Source organism: Coregonus lavaretus (assembly GCF_964263955.1).
Source record: "Coregonus lavaretus genome assembly, contig: HAP1_SCAFFOLD_1069, whole genome shotgun sequence".
NCBI lineage: Eukaryota > Metazoa > Chordata > Actinopteri > Salmoniformes > Salmonidae > Coregonus > Coregonus lavaretus.
Genome location: NW_028161758.1, coordinates 25,001 through 42,860, shown reverse-complemented (window position 1 = coordinate 42,860; position 17,860 = coordinate 25,001). Strand labels below are relative to the sequence as shown.

Here is a 17,860-nt window from a genome sequence, read left to right as displayed (position 1 = left end):
TCAGTACTGTCAAAGGACATTACAACAGCTTTATCACTGTCAGTACAACAGCTTTATCACTGTCAGTACTGTTAAAGGACATTACAGCTTTATCACTGTCAGTACTGTCAAAGGACGTTACAACAGCTTTATCACTGTCAGTACTGTCAAAGGACGTTACAACAGCTTCATCACTGTCAGTACTGTTAAAGGACGTTACAACAGCTTTATCACTGTCAGTACTGTTAAAGGACGTTACAGCTTTATCACTGTCAGTACTGTCAAAGGACGTTAAAACAGCTTTATCACTGTCAGTACTGTTAAAGGACGTTACAACAGCTTTATCACTGTCAGTACTGTTAAAGGACGTTACAACAGCTTTATCACTGTCAGTACTGTTAAAGGACGTTACAACAGCTTCATCACTGTCAGTACTGTCAAAGGACGTTACAACAGCTTCATCACTGTCAGTACTGTTAAAGGACATTACAGCTTTATCACTGTCAGTACTGTTAAAGGACATTACAGCTTCATCACTGTCAGTACTGTTAAAGGACATTACAGCTTTATCACTGTCAGTACTGTCAAAGGACATTACAGCTTTATCACTGTCAGTACTGTCAAAGGACATTACAGCTTTATCACTGTCAGTACTGTCAAAGGACGTTACAACAGCTTCATCACTGTCAGTACTGTCAAAGGACGTTACAACAGCTTTATCACTGTCAGTACTGTTAAAGGACATTACAACAGCTTTATCACTGTCAGTACTGTTAAAGGACATTACAGCTTTATCACTGTCAGTACTGTTAAAGGACATTACAGCTTTATCACTGTCAGTACTGTTAAAGGACGTTACAACAGCTTTATCACTGTCAGTACTGTTAAAGGACATTACAACAGCTTTATCACTGTCAGTACTGTCAAAGGACGTTAAAACAGCTTCATCACTGTCAGTACTGTCAAAGGACATTACAGCTTCATCACTGTCAGTACTGTTAAAGGACATTACAGCTTCATCACTGTCAGTACTGTTAAAGGACATTACAGCTTTATCACTGTCAGTACTGTTAAAGGACATTACAAAGGTACAAAGTAAGATGAGAATCCTTTCCAACTCACGCCTAGATTAAACTCTAATCTTTAGTCTTCTTATACTAAATGGGTAAGTTGGATAAGTTGGGTAAGGAGGGTAAGTTGGGTAAGTTGGATAAGTTGGGTAAGTTGGATAAGTTGGGTAAGGAGGGTAAGGAGGGTTATCTTATTTCTTTCTCTACAATGCTTCCAGTTTATTTACTCTCTGCTCAGCTCTATACTATAGCGGACTTCTTTGTCTTGTTGCTTAACTAATTATCTTTTCTTGTCTTGTTGCTTAACTAATTATATTTTCTTGTCTTGTTGCTTAACTAATTATATTTTATTGTCTTGTTGCTTAACTAATTAGCTTCTCTTTTCTCCTCCCCCATTTGCCATCCATCATTCTACTCCTCCCTCTCCTCATGTGTATTGGCTGTCCATCCCACTGTCTGCTGCCTCCCCCCATCAGCGCTCCCCACGTCTGCCCTCTTCTGACCCCCTCCGCTCTGAGCTCTCCCTCCCCTCCTCCCCCGTGGCCTCCACTAAGGTCCGGCGGAGGCGCAAGGAGAACGCGTCCCGTAAACGCTGTGCGTCCGTCAGCCCGGCTAAATCCTCGGCGGGATGCCGTCGGCGTCAGGCCAAAGCGGACCGCGCCACCGCCCTCCTAGAGGAGCAGGTGTTACTCCTGTCGGCCCGCAAACAGCGTCTAGAACAGCTGAAGGCCCACAGGAGGCGGAGCGGCACTCTGTTCTCCTTCTCCCTGCACCTCCCCGACCTCTCTTCCTACCTGGATGAGGACGGTTACCTCACCTTCCCCGACATCACGGAGCTCACCTTCCTCCCTGAGAGCGTGCAGCACTTCCGGCCCTTCAGGTCACCCTCTCTCATCCCCTGCTTCCTCTTCCTCTTCTTCTTCCTCCTGTCCACGTCGTTCTCGGTGCCCTACGCCCTCACGCTGTCCTTCCCGCTGGCGCTGTGCCTGTGCTACCTGGAGCCCAGGGCGGCTTCCCACACCGCCTCCATCGCTCAGGGCCTACATCACCATGACAGTTGTTCAGAGGAAGAGGAAGAGGAAGAGGTGTGTGTCCTACATATAGTAGGCCTTAAAATCAAATCAAATTTGATTTGCCACATGCGCCGAATACAACTGTGAAATGCTCGAAATAGCACTAGTACATCAGTAAGCTCTGCTATAGTAGGCCTTAAACCACTAGTACATCAGTAAGCTCTGCTATAGTAGGCCTTAAACCACTAGTACATCAGTAAGCTCTGCTATAGTAGGCCTTAAACCACTAGTACATCAGTAAGCTCTGCTATAGTAGGCCTTAAACCACTAGTACATCAGTAAGCTCTGCTATAGTAGGCCTTAAACCACTAGTACATCAGTAAGCTCTGCTATAGTAGGCCTTAAACCACTAGTACATCAGTAAGCTCTGCTATAGTAGGCCTTAAACCACTAGTACATCAGTAAGCTCTGCTATAGTAGGCTTTAAACCACTAGTACATCAGTAAGCTCTGCTATAGTAGGCCTTAAACCACTAGTACATCAGTAAGCTCTGCTATAGTAGGCCTTAAACCACTAGTTTATGCCTATGCAGAGAAACCACCCAGTCAGTCTCTCTGCATCGGTCCGCTCACCCAGTCAGTCTCTCTGCATTGGTCCGCTCACCCAGGCAGTCTCTCTGCATTGGTCCGCTCACCCAGTCAGTCTCTCTGCATTGGTCTGCTCACCCAGTCAGTCTCTCTGCATTGGTCCGCTCACCCAGGCAGTCTCTCTGCATTGGTCCGCTCACCCAGGCAGTCTCTCTGCATTGGTCCGCTCACCCAGTCAGTCTCTCTGCATTGGTCCGCTCACCCAGGCAGTCTCTCTGCATTGGTCCGCTCACCCAGGCAGTCTCTCTGCATTGGTCCGCTCACCCAGTCAGTCTCTCTGCATTGGTCCGCTCACCCAGTCAGTCTCTCTGCATTGGTCCGCTCACCCAGGCAGACTCTCTGCATTGCGACTGCATTGTCTCTAGCTAGGGGACACATAAATCAAAGTGAAACATTTGCATTTAAGTGTTTGCCAAGTGTGCATTTGGCTCAAATGTAAGCGGCGTAGAGTGATGCTCCCAGAGTGAGCCTCTCTCTTGGGCCTAGTAGAAATGATTGTCATGCTTAGCAGTGCAATGTTTATAGATCTAGTCTGCATCCTAAATGTCACCACCCTATTCCCTTTAAAGTGCACTACTTTTGACCAGGGCCCACAGGACTCTGCTTTAACCCAGCTAATGTCTGGATTAAAGAGATCACACAGGAATGTAGTATGGGCATCAAATCAACACGTAAGATACAGAATAGTCTGCTAACATTATTGAATTGGAAACTAGCGGCTTTAAAAACCGTTCAACATAAACGGTTTAGACTTCCTCTGAGTCTGTTCAACGTTAACGGTGTACACTTCCTCTGAGTCTGTTCAACGTTAACACTTCCTCTGAGTCTGTTCAACGTTAACACTTCCTCTGAGTCTGTTCAACGTTAACACTTCCTCTGAGTCTGTTCAACGTTAACACTTCCTCTGAGTCTGTTCAACGTTAACACTTCCTCTGAGTCTGTTCAACGTTAACACTTCCTCTGAGTCTGTTCAACGTTAACACTTCCTCTGAGTCTGTTCAACGTTAACACTTCCTCTGAGTCTGTTCAACGTTAACACTTCCTCTGAGTCTGTTCAACGTTAACACTTCCTCTGAGTCTGTTCAACGTTAACACTTCCTCTGAGTCTGTTCAACGTTAACACTTCCTCTGAGTCTGTTCAACGTTAACACTTCCTCTGAGTCTGTTCAACGTTAACACTTCCTCTGTCTGTTCAACGTTAACACTTCCTCTGAGTCTGTTCAACGTTAACACTTCCTCTGAGTCTGTTCAACGTTCAACGTTAACACTTCCTCTGAGTCTGTTCAACGTTAACACTTCCTCTGAGTCTGTTCAACGTTAACACTTCCTCTGAGTCTGTTCAACGTTAACACTTCCTCTGAGTCTGTTCAACGTTAACACTTCCTCTGAGTCTGTTCAATGTTAACACTTCCTCTGAGTCTGTTCAACGTTAACTGTTTACACTTCCTCTGAGTCTGTTCAACGTTAACACTTCCTCTGTCTGTTCAACGTTAACACTTCCTCTGAGTCTGTTCAACGTTAACACTTCCTCTGAGTCTGTTCAACGTTAACACTTCCTCTGTCTGTTCAACGTTAACACTTCCTCTGAGTCTGTTCAACGTTAACACTTCCTCTGAGTCTGTTCAACGTTAACGGTTAACACTTCCTCTGAGTCTGTTCAACGTTAACACTTCCTCTGTCTGTTTACAAACTATGCTTGCTTTTCTCTTCTTCTTTGCCTATCTTTATCTGTTTAGCTTTTTGTAATGCTTATATAGCGACCTCTATGCATCAAGTCATTCTCTCCATTCATGATTGTGATTGTCACTGTTAAGGAGGAATATTCAACGTTTGCGTCCAAAGTTTGAACTGGTTCTCTCTCATTCCCTGCTTTCCGATCGGAACGGTTCCGCTGGCTGTTTTACATGACAGACGGACAGCGAGCGAACTGACCTTGCCTTCGACGGGGAAACCACGGCCACTGAGGTACATTCAGGAGAAGATCCCTCCCTGGAGTCTGGAAGCATGGAAGACTCCAGTCACTCGGTCATTGAGGGAGGGATGAGCCGATACCGAGGCTGCTTCTTGTATTTACGATACAGACTTATTTTAGATTATTTGGGGATGCATGCTTTTCAGTATAGTGGATTAGTCTAAAGTGAACTTTCTGCAAAGCAGCAGATTTATGTTGGGTTTACGTCTGCATGTTATTAGTATATGTGAAGGACTTTCACTCAGAATAGTATTTCCGGTTTCCTGATTCTGTACCCTCCCTCCCTCCCTCCCTCCCTCTCTCCTCCCTCCCTCCCTCCCTCTCTCCTCCCTCCCTCCCTCCCTCCCTCCCTCCCTCTCTCCCTCCCTCCCTCCCTCCCTCCCTCCCTCCCTCCCTCTCTCTGTTGTGTTCTTTCTTTCTGCTGTCAGTCGGAGCCAGAGGATGATTTCTCTGAACTGAGGACACAGGTACTCTGGGTTTACCGTCATGGCCCAGCTCAATCCTGCTGGGCAGAGCCATATATAGAGACATTATATCTCTCTGTATACGTCTCTGCTGTCCAGCTCTCTGCTTCATATCGTGGACTATAAGCTCCTAATATCCTGTGCTCTCTAGTCTAGCATGCCTGCTGCTGCCACATACATACTGTCACAACAGCTTCGAGTTTGAGTTAAACGATCGTTCAGTTTGATGCATACGTCTAGAGAGTTTGTGCTTTGCCACATCACGCCTTATTCAATATTGTCACATTCATTTTTCTGTTGGTGCAGTTTTGTTGAGGAATCAGGTTGCTTGTTTTATTTAGCCTTGTTGGCCGATATGTTGTGGTAACGAGGACGAGTTGATTCTGACCATTATTTTATCCACAGCCTTAGAGGACAAAACTCCCTACATCTATCTACTAAGTATTGGCCTGTTATAAAGCACCAGACAGAACATAACGTTGCATATGGATCCCTCTCCCCTCGTGTTTCCCCAGTAGAGTTTCACAAGGCGAATTAAAGGAGAGAACGTTTTTATCAAGGCATAGTAATCTCATGTCAGAGGTTGGTGACAAACAAAACGCATGATGCATTTAGCATGACGTTCTGTCGCCGTGGAGAACCCTAACTGCCAAATAACAAAATAATGTTCAATACACATATTGGCAGTTAGACTAGGTATGTCTTCACCACTCACTGTGTGAACATCTTAGACATCACTGTCATAGCTTATGACTAAACCTTGTGGAATTGAAGTGTTGATACTCACTTCATCAACTTGATACAGCTGTAGTGAGTGGTTAAACCCTAAACCCTAAACCCTAAACCCTAAACCCTAAACCCTTACCATTGTGTGAAATACTCGTAACTCCGTAACCATAGATTAGACTGAATAGACGTTTTTCAGAATCCTCTAACCCTAAACCCTAAACCCTAAACCCTAGCCAGAAGTGGGAGTGTTGTTCTGAAACCATGCTGCATGCATCCTCATTAGGCACCCTATTCCCTATATAGTGCACTACTTTTAACCAGGTAGTTAAAAGTAGTGCACTAAATAGGGGATAGGGTGCCATTTGGAATGCAGCTCTAGTCTGTTTACTTTGGTTTATCCCATCGTGGTTTGTATAGTGCCCTACTTTTGACCAGGTCTCGTCATGCTACTGTGCCTGCTGCCGTCCACACAGCCTTGGGATAATACTGCCTGGGGCTTAGCCTTAGAGGGAATCATCCACACAGCCCTGGGATAACACTGCCTGGGGCTTAGCCTTAGAGGGAATCATCCACACAGCCCTGGGATAACACTGCCTGGGGCTTAGCCTTAGAGGGAATCATCCACACAGCCCTGGGATAACACTGCCTGGGTCTTAGCCTTAGAGGGAATCATCCACACAGCCCTGGGATAACACTGCCTGGGGCTTAGCCTTAGAGGGAATCATCCACACAGCCCTGGGATAACACTGCCTGGGGCTTAGCCTTAGAGGGAATCATCCACACAGCCCTGGGATAACACTGTCTGGGGCTTAGCCTTAGAGGGAATCATCCACACAGCCCTGGGATAACACTGCCTGGGGCTTAGCCTTAGAGGGAATCATCCACACAGCCCTGGGATAACACTGTCTGGGGCTTAGCCTTAGAGGGAATCATCCACACAGCCCTGGGATAACACTGCCTGGGGCTTAGCCTTAGAGGGAATCATCCACACAGCCCTGGGATTAACACTGCCTGGGGCTTACCCTTAGAGGGAATCATCCACACAGCCCTGGGATAACACTGCCTGGGGCTTAGCCTTAGAGGGAATCATCCACACAGCCCTGGGATAACACTGTCTGGGGCTTAGCCTAAGAGGGAATCATCCACACAGCCCTGGGATAACACTGCCTGGGGCTTAGCCTTAGAGGGAATCATCCACACAGCCCTGGGATAACACTGCCTGGGGCTTAGCCTTAGAGGGAATCATCCACACAGCCCTGGGATAACACTGCCTGGGGCTTAGCCTTAGAGGGAATCATCCACACAGCCCTGGGATAACACTGCCTGGGTCTTAGCCTTAGAGGGAATCATCCACACAGCCCTGGGATAACACTGCCTGGGGCTTAGCCGTAGAGGGAATCATCCATACAGCCCTGGGATAACACTGCCTGGGGCTTAGCCTTAGAGGGAATCATCCACACAGCCCTTGGATAACACTGCCTGGGTCTTAGCCTTAGAGGGAATCATCCACACAGCCCTGGGATAACACTGCCTGGGGCTTAGCCTTAGAGGGAATCATCCACACAGTCCTGGGATAACACTGTCTGGGGCTTAGCCGTAGAGGGAATCATCCATACAGCCCTGGGATAACACTGCCTGGGGCTTAGCCTTAGAGGGAATCATCCACACAGCCTGGGATAACACTGCCTGGGTCTTAGCCTAAGAGGGAATCATCCACACAGCCCTGGGATAACACTGCCTGGGGCTTAGCCTTAGAGGGAATCATCCACACAGCCCTGGGATAACACTGCCCGGGGCTTAGCCTAAGAGGGAATCATCCACACAGCCCTGGGATAACACTGCCTGGGGCTTAGCCTTAGAGGGAATCATCCACACAGCCCTATGATAACACTGCCTGGGTCTTAGCCTTAGAGGGAATCATCCACACAGCCCTGGGATAACACTGCCTGGGGCTTAGCCTTAGAGGGAATCATCCACACAGCCCTATGATAACACTGCCTGGGTCTTAGCCTTAGAGGGAATCATCCACACAGCCCTTGGATAACACTGCCTGGGGCTTAGCCTAAGAAGGAATCATCCACACAGCCCTGTTTTAACACTGCCTGGGGCTTAGCCTTAGAGGGAATCATCCACACAGCCCTTGGATAACACTGCCTGGGGCTTAGCCTAAGAGGGAATCATCCACACAGCCCTGTTTTAACACTGCCTGGGGCTTAGCCTTAGAGGGAATCATCCACACAGCCCTGGGTTTAACACTGCCTGGGGCTTAGCCTTAGAGGGAATCATCCACACAGCCCTGGGATAACACTGCCTGGGGCTTAGCCTGAGAGGGAATCATCCACACAGCCCTGGGATAACACTGCCCGGGGCTTAGCCTGAGAGGGAATCATCCACACAGCCCTGGGATAACACTGCCTGGGGCTTAGCCTGAGAGGGAATCATCCACACAGCCCTGGGATAACACTGCCTGGGTCTTAGTCTTAGAGGGAATCAAAACTTCAATAGAAAACACAAAATACCACGCAAAGCTTGTCTCCCGACCCTCGTACCGCCCGGCTAGTCAGTAGTTACCTACCTTACTCCCTGCCTGCTTGCATCCTGCTTGGTTATTGGTCGACCGGCACCTCACATCCTTGTATCCTGCTCCCTGGTTGGTGGTTCAGGACACAGAGGCGTCGGAGGAGCAGGTGAAGCACCAGAGAGACATCAGCGAACTGGAGCGCTCCTTCCTAGAGATACTAAGTGGTGCTGAGGCCGTGGGACTGACAGAGTGGGAGAAGAGACTGTCCTCGTCTCCTCCGGCACGCTCCCACAGCGGGGGAGTGGAGGAGGCACCTATGATAGAACCACTACACACCCCACATGACCCAGTAAGATCCAGGCCCTGGGGGAGTACTAGAATACTAGCTAACTGCATGGGTACACTGGCCGGTTGGGACCGAGTCAGACTGAAGTCTGGTCCTTAGGCAGGAGAGGAGACTGGTCTTATCCCACGATAACTACAGAAGAGCACCGTGACAGAATCACTACGCGACCCCAGCAGACGTAAGAGACGAGCTAGGGTGGCCTAGATATCTGCCTGGGTAGTGGTGCACTGCATGGATATACAGCCCTCTCCCCACGGAGAATCAGAGGAAGAAGCCGTAAAGGTGGACTAGATAACTGCATGGGGTACACTGGCTGTGACAGGAGTATGGTCTTAGGTAGGAAGACTGTTGTCGCTCCCACCAAGGAGAGAACCACTGCACATAAAAGCCAGGCTGGACTATTAGCTAACTGCATGGAGGGTCCTGGGTTCCTGAGTTTCCCCCCCGCATGATCAGGAATGGACACATGGTCAGGGAAAACCTCATTTTATTATACTGCAGTAGAACAGAACGGACTATGGAGACTACATGCATGTTATATTGACTGTATACTATATCATATATAACTGTGTTTTCTCTGTAGGATGAGGAGGTTCCTGCTGCTGAGGAAGATGTGCAGCAGGAGCTACAAGCCAATGGCATTGAGGTAAGACAGTCCGTGTGTGTGTGTGTACGTGTCACTCCGTGTGTCTGTGTCTCCGCGTGTCTGTGTGGTCGCTGTAAACTAAGTCTCAACCTAGTGTGTCTGCCTGTCTGTCTGCCTGTCGGTCTGTCTGTCTGTCTGTCTGTCTGTCTGTGTCTCCATCTGTCCATGTGTCTCTGTGTGTCTCTGTGTATCTCATTGTGTCTGTGTCTCCATCTGTCCATGTGTCTCTGTGTGTCTCTGTGTATCTCACTGTGTCTGTGTCTCCATCTGTCCATGTGTCTCTGTGTGTCTCTGTGTATCTCATTGTGTCTGTGTCTCCATCTGTCCATGTGTCTCTGTGTATCTCATTGCGTCTGTGTCTCCATCTGTCCATGTGTCTCTGTGTGTCTCTGTGTATCTCATTGTGTCTGTGTCTCCATCTGTCCATGTGTCTCTGTGTGTCTCTGTGTATCTCATTGTGTCTGTGTCTCCATCTGTCCATGTGTCTCTGTGTGTCTCTGTGTATCTCATTGTGTCTGTGTCTCCATCTGTCCATGTGTCTCTGTGTGTCTCTGTGTATCTCATTGTGTCTGTGTCTCCGCGTGTCTGTGTGGTCGCTGTTAACTAAGTCTCAACCTAGTGTGTCTGTCTGTCTGTCTGTCTGCCTGTCTGTCTGTCTGTCTGTCTGTCTGTGTCTCCATCTGTCCATGTGTCTCTGTGTGTCTCTGTGTATCTCATTGTGTCTGTGTCTCCATCTGTCCATGTGTCTCTGTGTGTCTCTGTGTATCTCATTGTGTCTGTGTCTCCATCTGTCCATGTGTCTCTGTGTGTCTCTGTGTATCTCATTGTGTCTGTGTCTCCATCTGTCCATGTGTCTCTGTGTGTCTCTGTGTATCTCATTGTGTCTGTGTCTCCATCTGTCCATGTGTCTCTGTGTGTCTCTGTGTATCTCATTGTGTCTGTGTCTCCATCTGTCCACGTGTCTCTGTGTGTCTCTGTGTATCTCATTGTGTCTGTGTCTCCATCTGTCCATGTGTCTCTGTGTGTCTCTGTGTATCTCATTGTGTCTGTGTCTCCATCTGTCCATGTGTCTCTGTGTGTCTCTGTGTATCTCATTGTGTCTGTGTCTCCATCTGTCCATGTGTCTCTGTGTGTCTCTGTGTATCTCACTGTGTCTGTGTCTCCATCTGTCCATGTGTCTCTGTGTGTCTCTGTGTATCTCATTGTGTCTGTGTCTCCATCTGTCCATGTGTCTCTGTGTGTCTCTGTGTATCTCATTGCGTCTGTGTCTCCATCTGTCCATGTGTCTCTGTGTGTCTCTGTGTATCTCATTGTGTCTGTGTCTCCATCTGTCCATGTGTCTCTGTGTGTCTCTGTGTATCTCATTGTGTCTGTGTCTCCATCTGTCCATGTGTCTCTGTGTGTCTCTGTGTATCTCATTGTATCTGTGTCTCCATCTGTCCATGTGTCTCTGTGTGTCTCTGTGTATCTCATTGTGTCTGTGTCTCCGCGTGTCTGTGTGGTCGCTGTTAACTAAGTCTCAACCTAGTGTGTCTGTCTGTCTGTCTGTCTGCCTGTCTGTCTGTCTGTCTGTCTGTCTGTCTGTCTGTGTCTCCATCTGTCCATGTGTCTCTGTGTGTCTCTGTGTATCTCATTGTGTCTGTGTCTCCATCTGTCCATGTGTCTCTGTGTGTCTCTGTGTATCTCATTGTGTCTGTGTCTCCATCTGTCCATGTGTCTCTGTGTGTCTCTGTGTATCTCATTGTGTCTGTGTCTCCATCTGTCCATGTGTCTCTGTGTGTCTCTGTGTATCTCATTGTGTCTGTGTCTCCATCTGTCCATGTGTCTCTGTGTGTCTCTGTGTATCTCATTGTGTCTGTGTCTCCATCTGTCCACGTGTCTCTGTGTGTCTCTGTGTATCTCATTGTGTCTGTGTCTCCATCTGTCCATGTGTCTCTGTGTGTCTCTGTGTATCTCATTGTGTCTGTGTCTCCATCTGTCCATGTGTCTCTGTGTGTCTCTGTGTATCTCATTGTGTCTGTGTCTCCATCTGTCCATGTGTCTCTGTGTGTCTCTGTGTATCTCATTGTGTCTGTGTCTCCATCTGTCCACGTGTCTCTGTGTGTCTCTGTGTATCTCATTGTGTCTGTGTCTCCATCTGTCCATGTGTGTCTGTGTGTCTCTGTGTATCTCATTGTGTCTGTGTCTCCATCTGTAAGCCAAGTCTCTCCCTGCTAGGCTACAGACAAGTCAGGCATGGTGGACCCTAGTGATGTCATGGTGGGGGCGGGGACTGCTGGAGCACAGGGAGGTTGCCTGGTGACTCTGCGTGACACCTTGGAGGACGTCACCAGTGACTGGATGGACAGAGAGACGGACGAAGAGAAAGAGGACGGAGAAGGAAAGAAGTCTCCAGAGCTAAATATCAGTCCAGGGACAGTCAGACAGGAAGTCTCTACGGCCATCTTGGACAAGAGAGGAACACTCATCATCCTGAGGGAAATGGAGTCTGAAGACAAGATCAACGCCAGTGACAGAATGTATGCCAGCGCCATCTTCACTGATACCAACCAGGATGAAGGAGGGGGGAGTCTTTCCATCAAGGAGGATGACGATGGAGATGGAGATCGTCTGACCCCATCGAAGGAGAAAGATACCCAACTCACCTTGAATGAGGAAGACACTGGTGGTGAGGTAGATGCTGAGTCCAGCAACAAGAGAGAGATGTCTCTCAACTTAAACCAGACTAAGACTGATGAAGAAATGAGTGATGTTAACTCACTTCAGAAGACCGAAGCTCCGTATTCCTTTGAGGTCATCACAAAGACAGATGAAAGGTCAGAGGTCGCCAGCATGTCACATGAGGAGGTGACAGACTTAGAACTGATTACCCGGGATGCACCACTACAGAGAGAGGAGTCGGCGGGAGGCCTGGACGAAGCTCGGAGCGACCTATCACAGTCGAGCTTCGCCAACGGTCAATTTGACACCAAAACATCATCTGGATCTCTAGCTGTGGTACTGTATGGGATGTAAAACAATACAAGCTCCATGTGAAGCTTCCTCCTTCACATGCCCTACCCCCCCCCCGAGCTGTATATCCCCTGTTTATCTGTCGACTGCAGCCACAGCTTTCTGTTGCTCTCAAAGCTTTCCTTCATTTTGACACATGCTTTGGGTTTGTTTGGTTTTCTTGACGGCTCTAAAGCTTACTGCACTGTATCTAATGCTTACTGCACTGTATCTAATGCTTACTGCACTGTATCTAATGCTTACTGTATCTAATGCTTACTGTATCTAATGCTTACTGTATCTAATGCTTACTGTATCTAATGCTTACTGCACTGTATCTAATGCTTACTGTATCTAATGCTTACTGCACTGTATCTAATGCTTACTGTATCTAATGCTTACTGCACTGTATCTAATGCTTACTGTATCTAATGCTTACTGCACTGTATCTAATGCTTACTGTATCTAATGCTTACTGCACTCTATCTAATGCTTACTGCACTGTATCTAATGCTTACCGCACTGTATCTAATGCTTACTGTATCTAATGCTTACTGTATCTAATGCTTACTGCATCTAATGCTTACTGCACTGTATCTAATGCTTACTGCACTGTATCTAATGCTTACTGTATCTAATGCTTACTGTATCTAATGCTTACTGCACTGTATCTAATGCTTACTGTATCTAATGCTTACTGTATCTAATGGTTACTTCACTGTATCTAATGCTTACTGTATCTAAAGCTTACTGCACTGCATCTAAAGCGTACTGTATCTAATGCTTACTGCACTGTATCTAATGGTTACTTCACTGTATCTAATGCTTACTGTATCTAAAGCTTACTGCACTGTATCTAAAACGTACTGTATCTAATGCTTGCTTTATCTAATGCTTACTGCACTGTATCTAATGCTTACTGCACTGTATCTCAAGCTTACTGCACTGTATCTAATGCTTACTGCACTGTATCTCAAGCTTACTGCACTGTATATAATGCTTACTTCACTGTATCTAATGCTTACTGTATCTAAAGCTTACTGCACTGTATCTAAAGCTTACTGCACTGTATCTAATGGCTACTTCACTGTATCTAATGGTTACTTCACTGTATCTAATGCTTACTGCACTGTATCTAATGCTTACTGCACTGTATCTAATGCTTACTGCACTGTATCTCAAGCTTACTGCACTGTATCTAATGCTTACTGCACTGTATCTAATGCTTACTGTATCTAATGCTTACTGCACTGTATCTAAAGCTTACTGCACTGTATCTAATGGTTACTTCACTGTATCTAATGCTTACTGCACTGTATCTAATGGTTACTTCACTGTATCTAATGCTTACTGTATCTAATGCTTACTTCACTGTATCTAATGCTTACTGCACTGTATCTAAATCTTACTGTATCTAAAGCTTACTGCACTGTATCTAATGGTTACTTCACTGTATCTAATGCTTACTGTATCTAATGCTTACTGTATCTAATGCTTACTGTATCTAATGCTTACTTCACTGTATCTAAATCTTACTGTATCTAATGCTTACTATACTGTATCTAATGCTTACTGTATCTAATGCTTACTGCACTGTATATAATGCTTACTGCACTGTATCTAATGCTTACTGCACTGTATCTAATGCTTACTGTATCTAATGCTTACTGCACTGTACCTAAAGCTTACTGCACTATATCTAATGCTTACTGCACTGTATCTAAATCTTACTTTATCTAATGCTTACTGCACTGTATCTAATGCTTACAGCACTGTATCTAAAGCTTACTGTATCTAATGCTTACTGTATCTAAAGCTTACTGTACTGTATATAATGCTTAATGTATCTAATGCTTACTGTACTGTATCTAGTGCTTACTGCACTGTATATCATGCTTACTGTACTGTATCTAGTGCTTACTGCACTGTATATCATGCTTACTGCACTGTATCTAATGCTTACTGTACTGTATCTAGTGCTTACTGCACTGTACCTAAAGCTTACTGCACTATATCTAATGCTTACTGCACTGTATCTACATCTTACTGTATATAATGCTTACTGCACTGTATCTAATGCTTACTGTTCTGTATCTAATGCTTACTGCACTGTATCTAATGTTTACTGTATCTAATGCTTACTGCACTGTACCTAATGCTTACTGTATCTAATGCTTACTGCACTGTATCTAATGCTTACTGCACTGTATATAATGCTTACTGCACTGTAGCTAAAGCTTACTGTATCTAATGCTTACTGCACTGTATCTAATGCTTACTGCACTGTATCTAATGCTTACTGCACTTTAGCTAAAGGTTACTGCACTATATCTAATGCTTACTGCAATGTATCTAAAGCTTGCTGTATCTAATGCTTACTGTATCTAATGCTTACTGTATCTAATGCTTACTGTATCTAATGCTTACTGCACTTTATCTAATGCTTACTGTATCTAATGCTTACTGCACTGTATCTAATGCTTACTGTATCTAATGCTTACTGTATCTAATTCTTACTGTATCTAATGCTTACTGCACTGTATCTAATGCTTACTGTATCTAATGCTTACTGTATCTAATGCTTACTGCACTGTACCTAATGCTTACTGTATCTAATGCTTACTGTATCTAATGCTTACTGTATCTAATGCTTACTGCACTATATCTAATGCTTACTGCACTATATCTAATGCTTACTGCACTGTATCTAATTCTTACTGTATATAATGCTTAATGCACTGTATCTAATGCTTACTGCACTGTATCTAAAGCTTACTGCACTGTATATCATGCTTACTGCACTGTATCTAAAGCTTACTGCACTGTATCTAATGCTTACTGCACTGTATCTAAAGCTTACTGCACTGTATATCATGCTTACTGCACTGTATCTAACGCTTACTGCACTGTATCTAAAGCTTACTGCACTGTATCTATAGCTTACTGCACTGTATCTAAAGCTTACTGCACTGTATCTTGCAGTTTCCTAGTCAGGTGGGTAGCTAGAGTGAAATGCTTTTTGTTTCGGTCTGGACTGCTGCTCAGCACCATTTCGTTACACTGGTGGGATGACATCATACACTCCCTTATGACATCATACACTCCCTGGCCTGTTGCCACTACTGCAGCTTTTCCTACAATGCACCTCTTCAAACCTCTAGCCGCTGTTGAATGCCACCAGAAACATTGTATGGGTCTATATTGTATTAAACCATACAAAGTTTACTCTTTTCTCTCCTCTTCCTCATTCCTATCTGCAACGTTCAGCATGTTGCATCCTCCTGATTTCCTCTCTGAGTTAGTTCTGACTCTCTCTCTCTCTCTCTCTCTCTCTCCTTCTACCTCTCTCCTTCTACCTCATTCTCTCTCTCTCTCTCTCTCTCTCTCTCTCTCTCTCTCCTTCTACCTCATTCTCTCTCTCTCCTTCTCTCTCATTCTCTCTCTCTCTCTCTCTCTCTCTCTCTCTCTCTCTCTCCTTCTACCTCATTCTCTCTCTCTCCTTCTCTCTCATTCTCTCTCTCTCTCTCTCTCTCTCTCTCTCTCTCTCTCTCTCTCTCTCTCTCTCTCTCTCTCTCTCTCCTTCTACCTCATTCTCTCTCTCTCCTTCTCTCATTCTCTCTCTCTCTCTCTCTCTCTCTCTCTCTCTCTCTCTCTCTCTCTCTCTCTCTCTCTCTCTCTCCTTCTACCTCATTCTCTCTCTCTCCTCTCATTCTCTCTCTCTCTCTCTCTCTCTCTCTCTCTCTCTCTCTCTCTCTCTCTCTCTCTCTCTCTCTCTCTCTCTCTCTCTCCTTCTACCTCATTCTCTCTCTCTCCTTCTCTCTCATTCTCTCTCATCTCTCTCTCTCTCTCTCTCTCTCTCTCTCTCTCTCTCTCTCTCTCTCTCTCTCTCTCTCCTTCTCTCTCATTCTCTCTCCTCTCTCTCTCCCTCTCTCCTTCTCTCCCCTTCTCTCCCCTTCTCTCTCTCCTTCTCTCCCCTTCTCTCCCCTTCTCTCTCTCCTTCTCTCTCATTCTCTCTCCTCTCTCTCTCTCCTTCTCTCTCATTCTCTCTCTCTCTCTCGCTCTCCTCTCTCCTTCTCTCTCTCTCTCTCTCTCTCTCTCTCTCTCTCCTCTTCTCACTCCCTTTCTTCCAGTCTGTCCGTCAGTCTTCGCTGGGACGGGTCCCCTCCTCTGTAACCAAGGTGACCACTGCTCTCTGGTCGTCATAGAAACATCAGCCACAGCAGTCATGTTGTTTCGCAAGAAAAACTATATGTACTTTAGAAGCTATTCTATTATCCATTGTGCTAAATCAGTTGAATGAACCTGCTTTCTCAACAGGTGTGTTATCGATAGCCTTTTGTTAAAGTGTCTATGTGCCTTTACTAGGAAGGTCAGCTACTGTGATTCTACCAAAGGTCCAGTAATATCACATCACTCGTGTCCCTCACAGAGCTCAGCTGGAGAGGAGGAGGAGACAGGAGGGCGCCAGGAGGCGGCTGAGACAGCACCTACGGTGAATATCTCTTCCACACAGCTTGAGCCTGTAGTCAATGGAGAAACACAGGCTGCAGAACCATTCACTGCTGATCTAGAACCAGTGCTCACTGCCGAGACACAGCCAGAACTGACTTCAGAGATACACCAAGACCCTGTACTGACTGTACAGACACAGAAGCAGTACTCATTGCTGAAGCACAGTTGGAGCCAGTAGTCAATTCAGAGTCACAGACAGAGACAGAACTGAAAACAAGGGCAACAGCCTATAGCAGGGATCATCAACTAGATTCAGCTGCAGGACGATTTTTTTTCTTGAGCAGATGGTACAAATAATTTGTACATTTGTAACAAATTCACAGGAAAAAGACCAAACAGATATGTTTGACTAAAACATAATCATTTCAAACCTTGCTTCCACGATCACGTGTTTTTCTATTATGTGTGGGAATACTTGGGAACAGATTTCCAAAATTAAAATTAAAACTTGGAGCTGATTTCCTGGTGTTTTTACAGTCAGAAGCAGTATTGACTGTAGTGAGAGCCAGTAGTGAGCCAGTATGACTTTAGAGTCAGAGCCAGTAGTGAGCCAGTATGACTTTAGAGTCAGAGCCAGTAGTGACTGTAGAGTCAGAGCCAGTGGTGACTGTAGAGCCAGTAGTGACTGTAGAGTCAGAGCCAGTAGTGACTGTAGAGTCAGAGCCAGTGGTGACTGTAGAGTCAGAGCCAGTGGTGACTGTAGAGCCAGTAGTGACTGTAGAGTCAGAGCCAGTAGTGACTGTAGAGTCAGAGCCAGTAGTGACTGTAGAGTCAGAGTCAGTAGTGACTGTAGAGTCAGAGTCAGTGGTGACTGTAGAGCCAGTGGTGACTGTAGAGTCAGAGCCAGTAGTGACTGTAGAGCCAGTGGTGACTGTAGAGTCAGAGCCAATAGTGACTGTAGAGTCAGAGCCAGTGGTGACTGTAGAGTTAGAGCCAGTAGTGACTGTAGAGTCAGAGCCAGTGGTGACTG

The 17,860-nt window shown here is 46.0% G+C and overlaps 1 protein-coding gene across 1 annotated transcript in view; it reads left to right on the top strand.

The window, feature by feature from the left end:
- LOC311120150 (band 4.1-like protein 3) overlaps nt 1–17,860 on the top strand; it is a gene marked incomplete at both ends in the record, with an annotated part of 59,576 nt that overhangs the window by 38,218 nt on the left and 3,498 nt on the right. Inside the window, 7 exons of the mRNA XM_084194766.1 lie at nt 1,526–2,134; nt 4,621–4,674; nt 5,110–5,148; nt 8,538–8,744; nt 9,325–9,387; nt 11,605–12,384; nt 16,808–16,870. Coding sequence (XP_084050892.1) covers nt 1,526–2,134; nt 4,621–4,674; nt 5,110–5,148; nt 8,538–8,744; nt 9,325–9,387; nt 11,605–12,384; nt 16,808–16,870 — 1,815 coding nt within the window. The remainder of the gene's footprint in view (nt 1–1,525; nt 2,135–4,620; nt 4,675–5,109; nt 5,149–8,537; nt 8,745–9,324; nt 9,388–11,604; nt 12,385–16,807; nt 16,871–17,860) is intronic.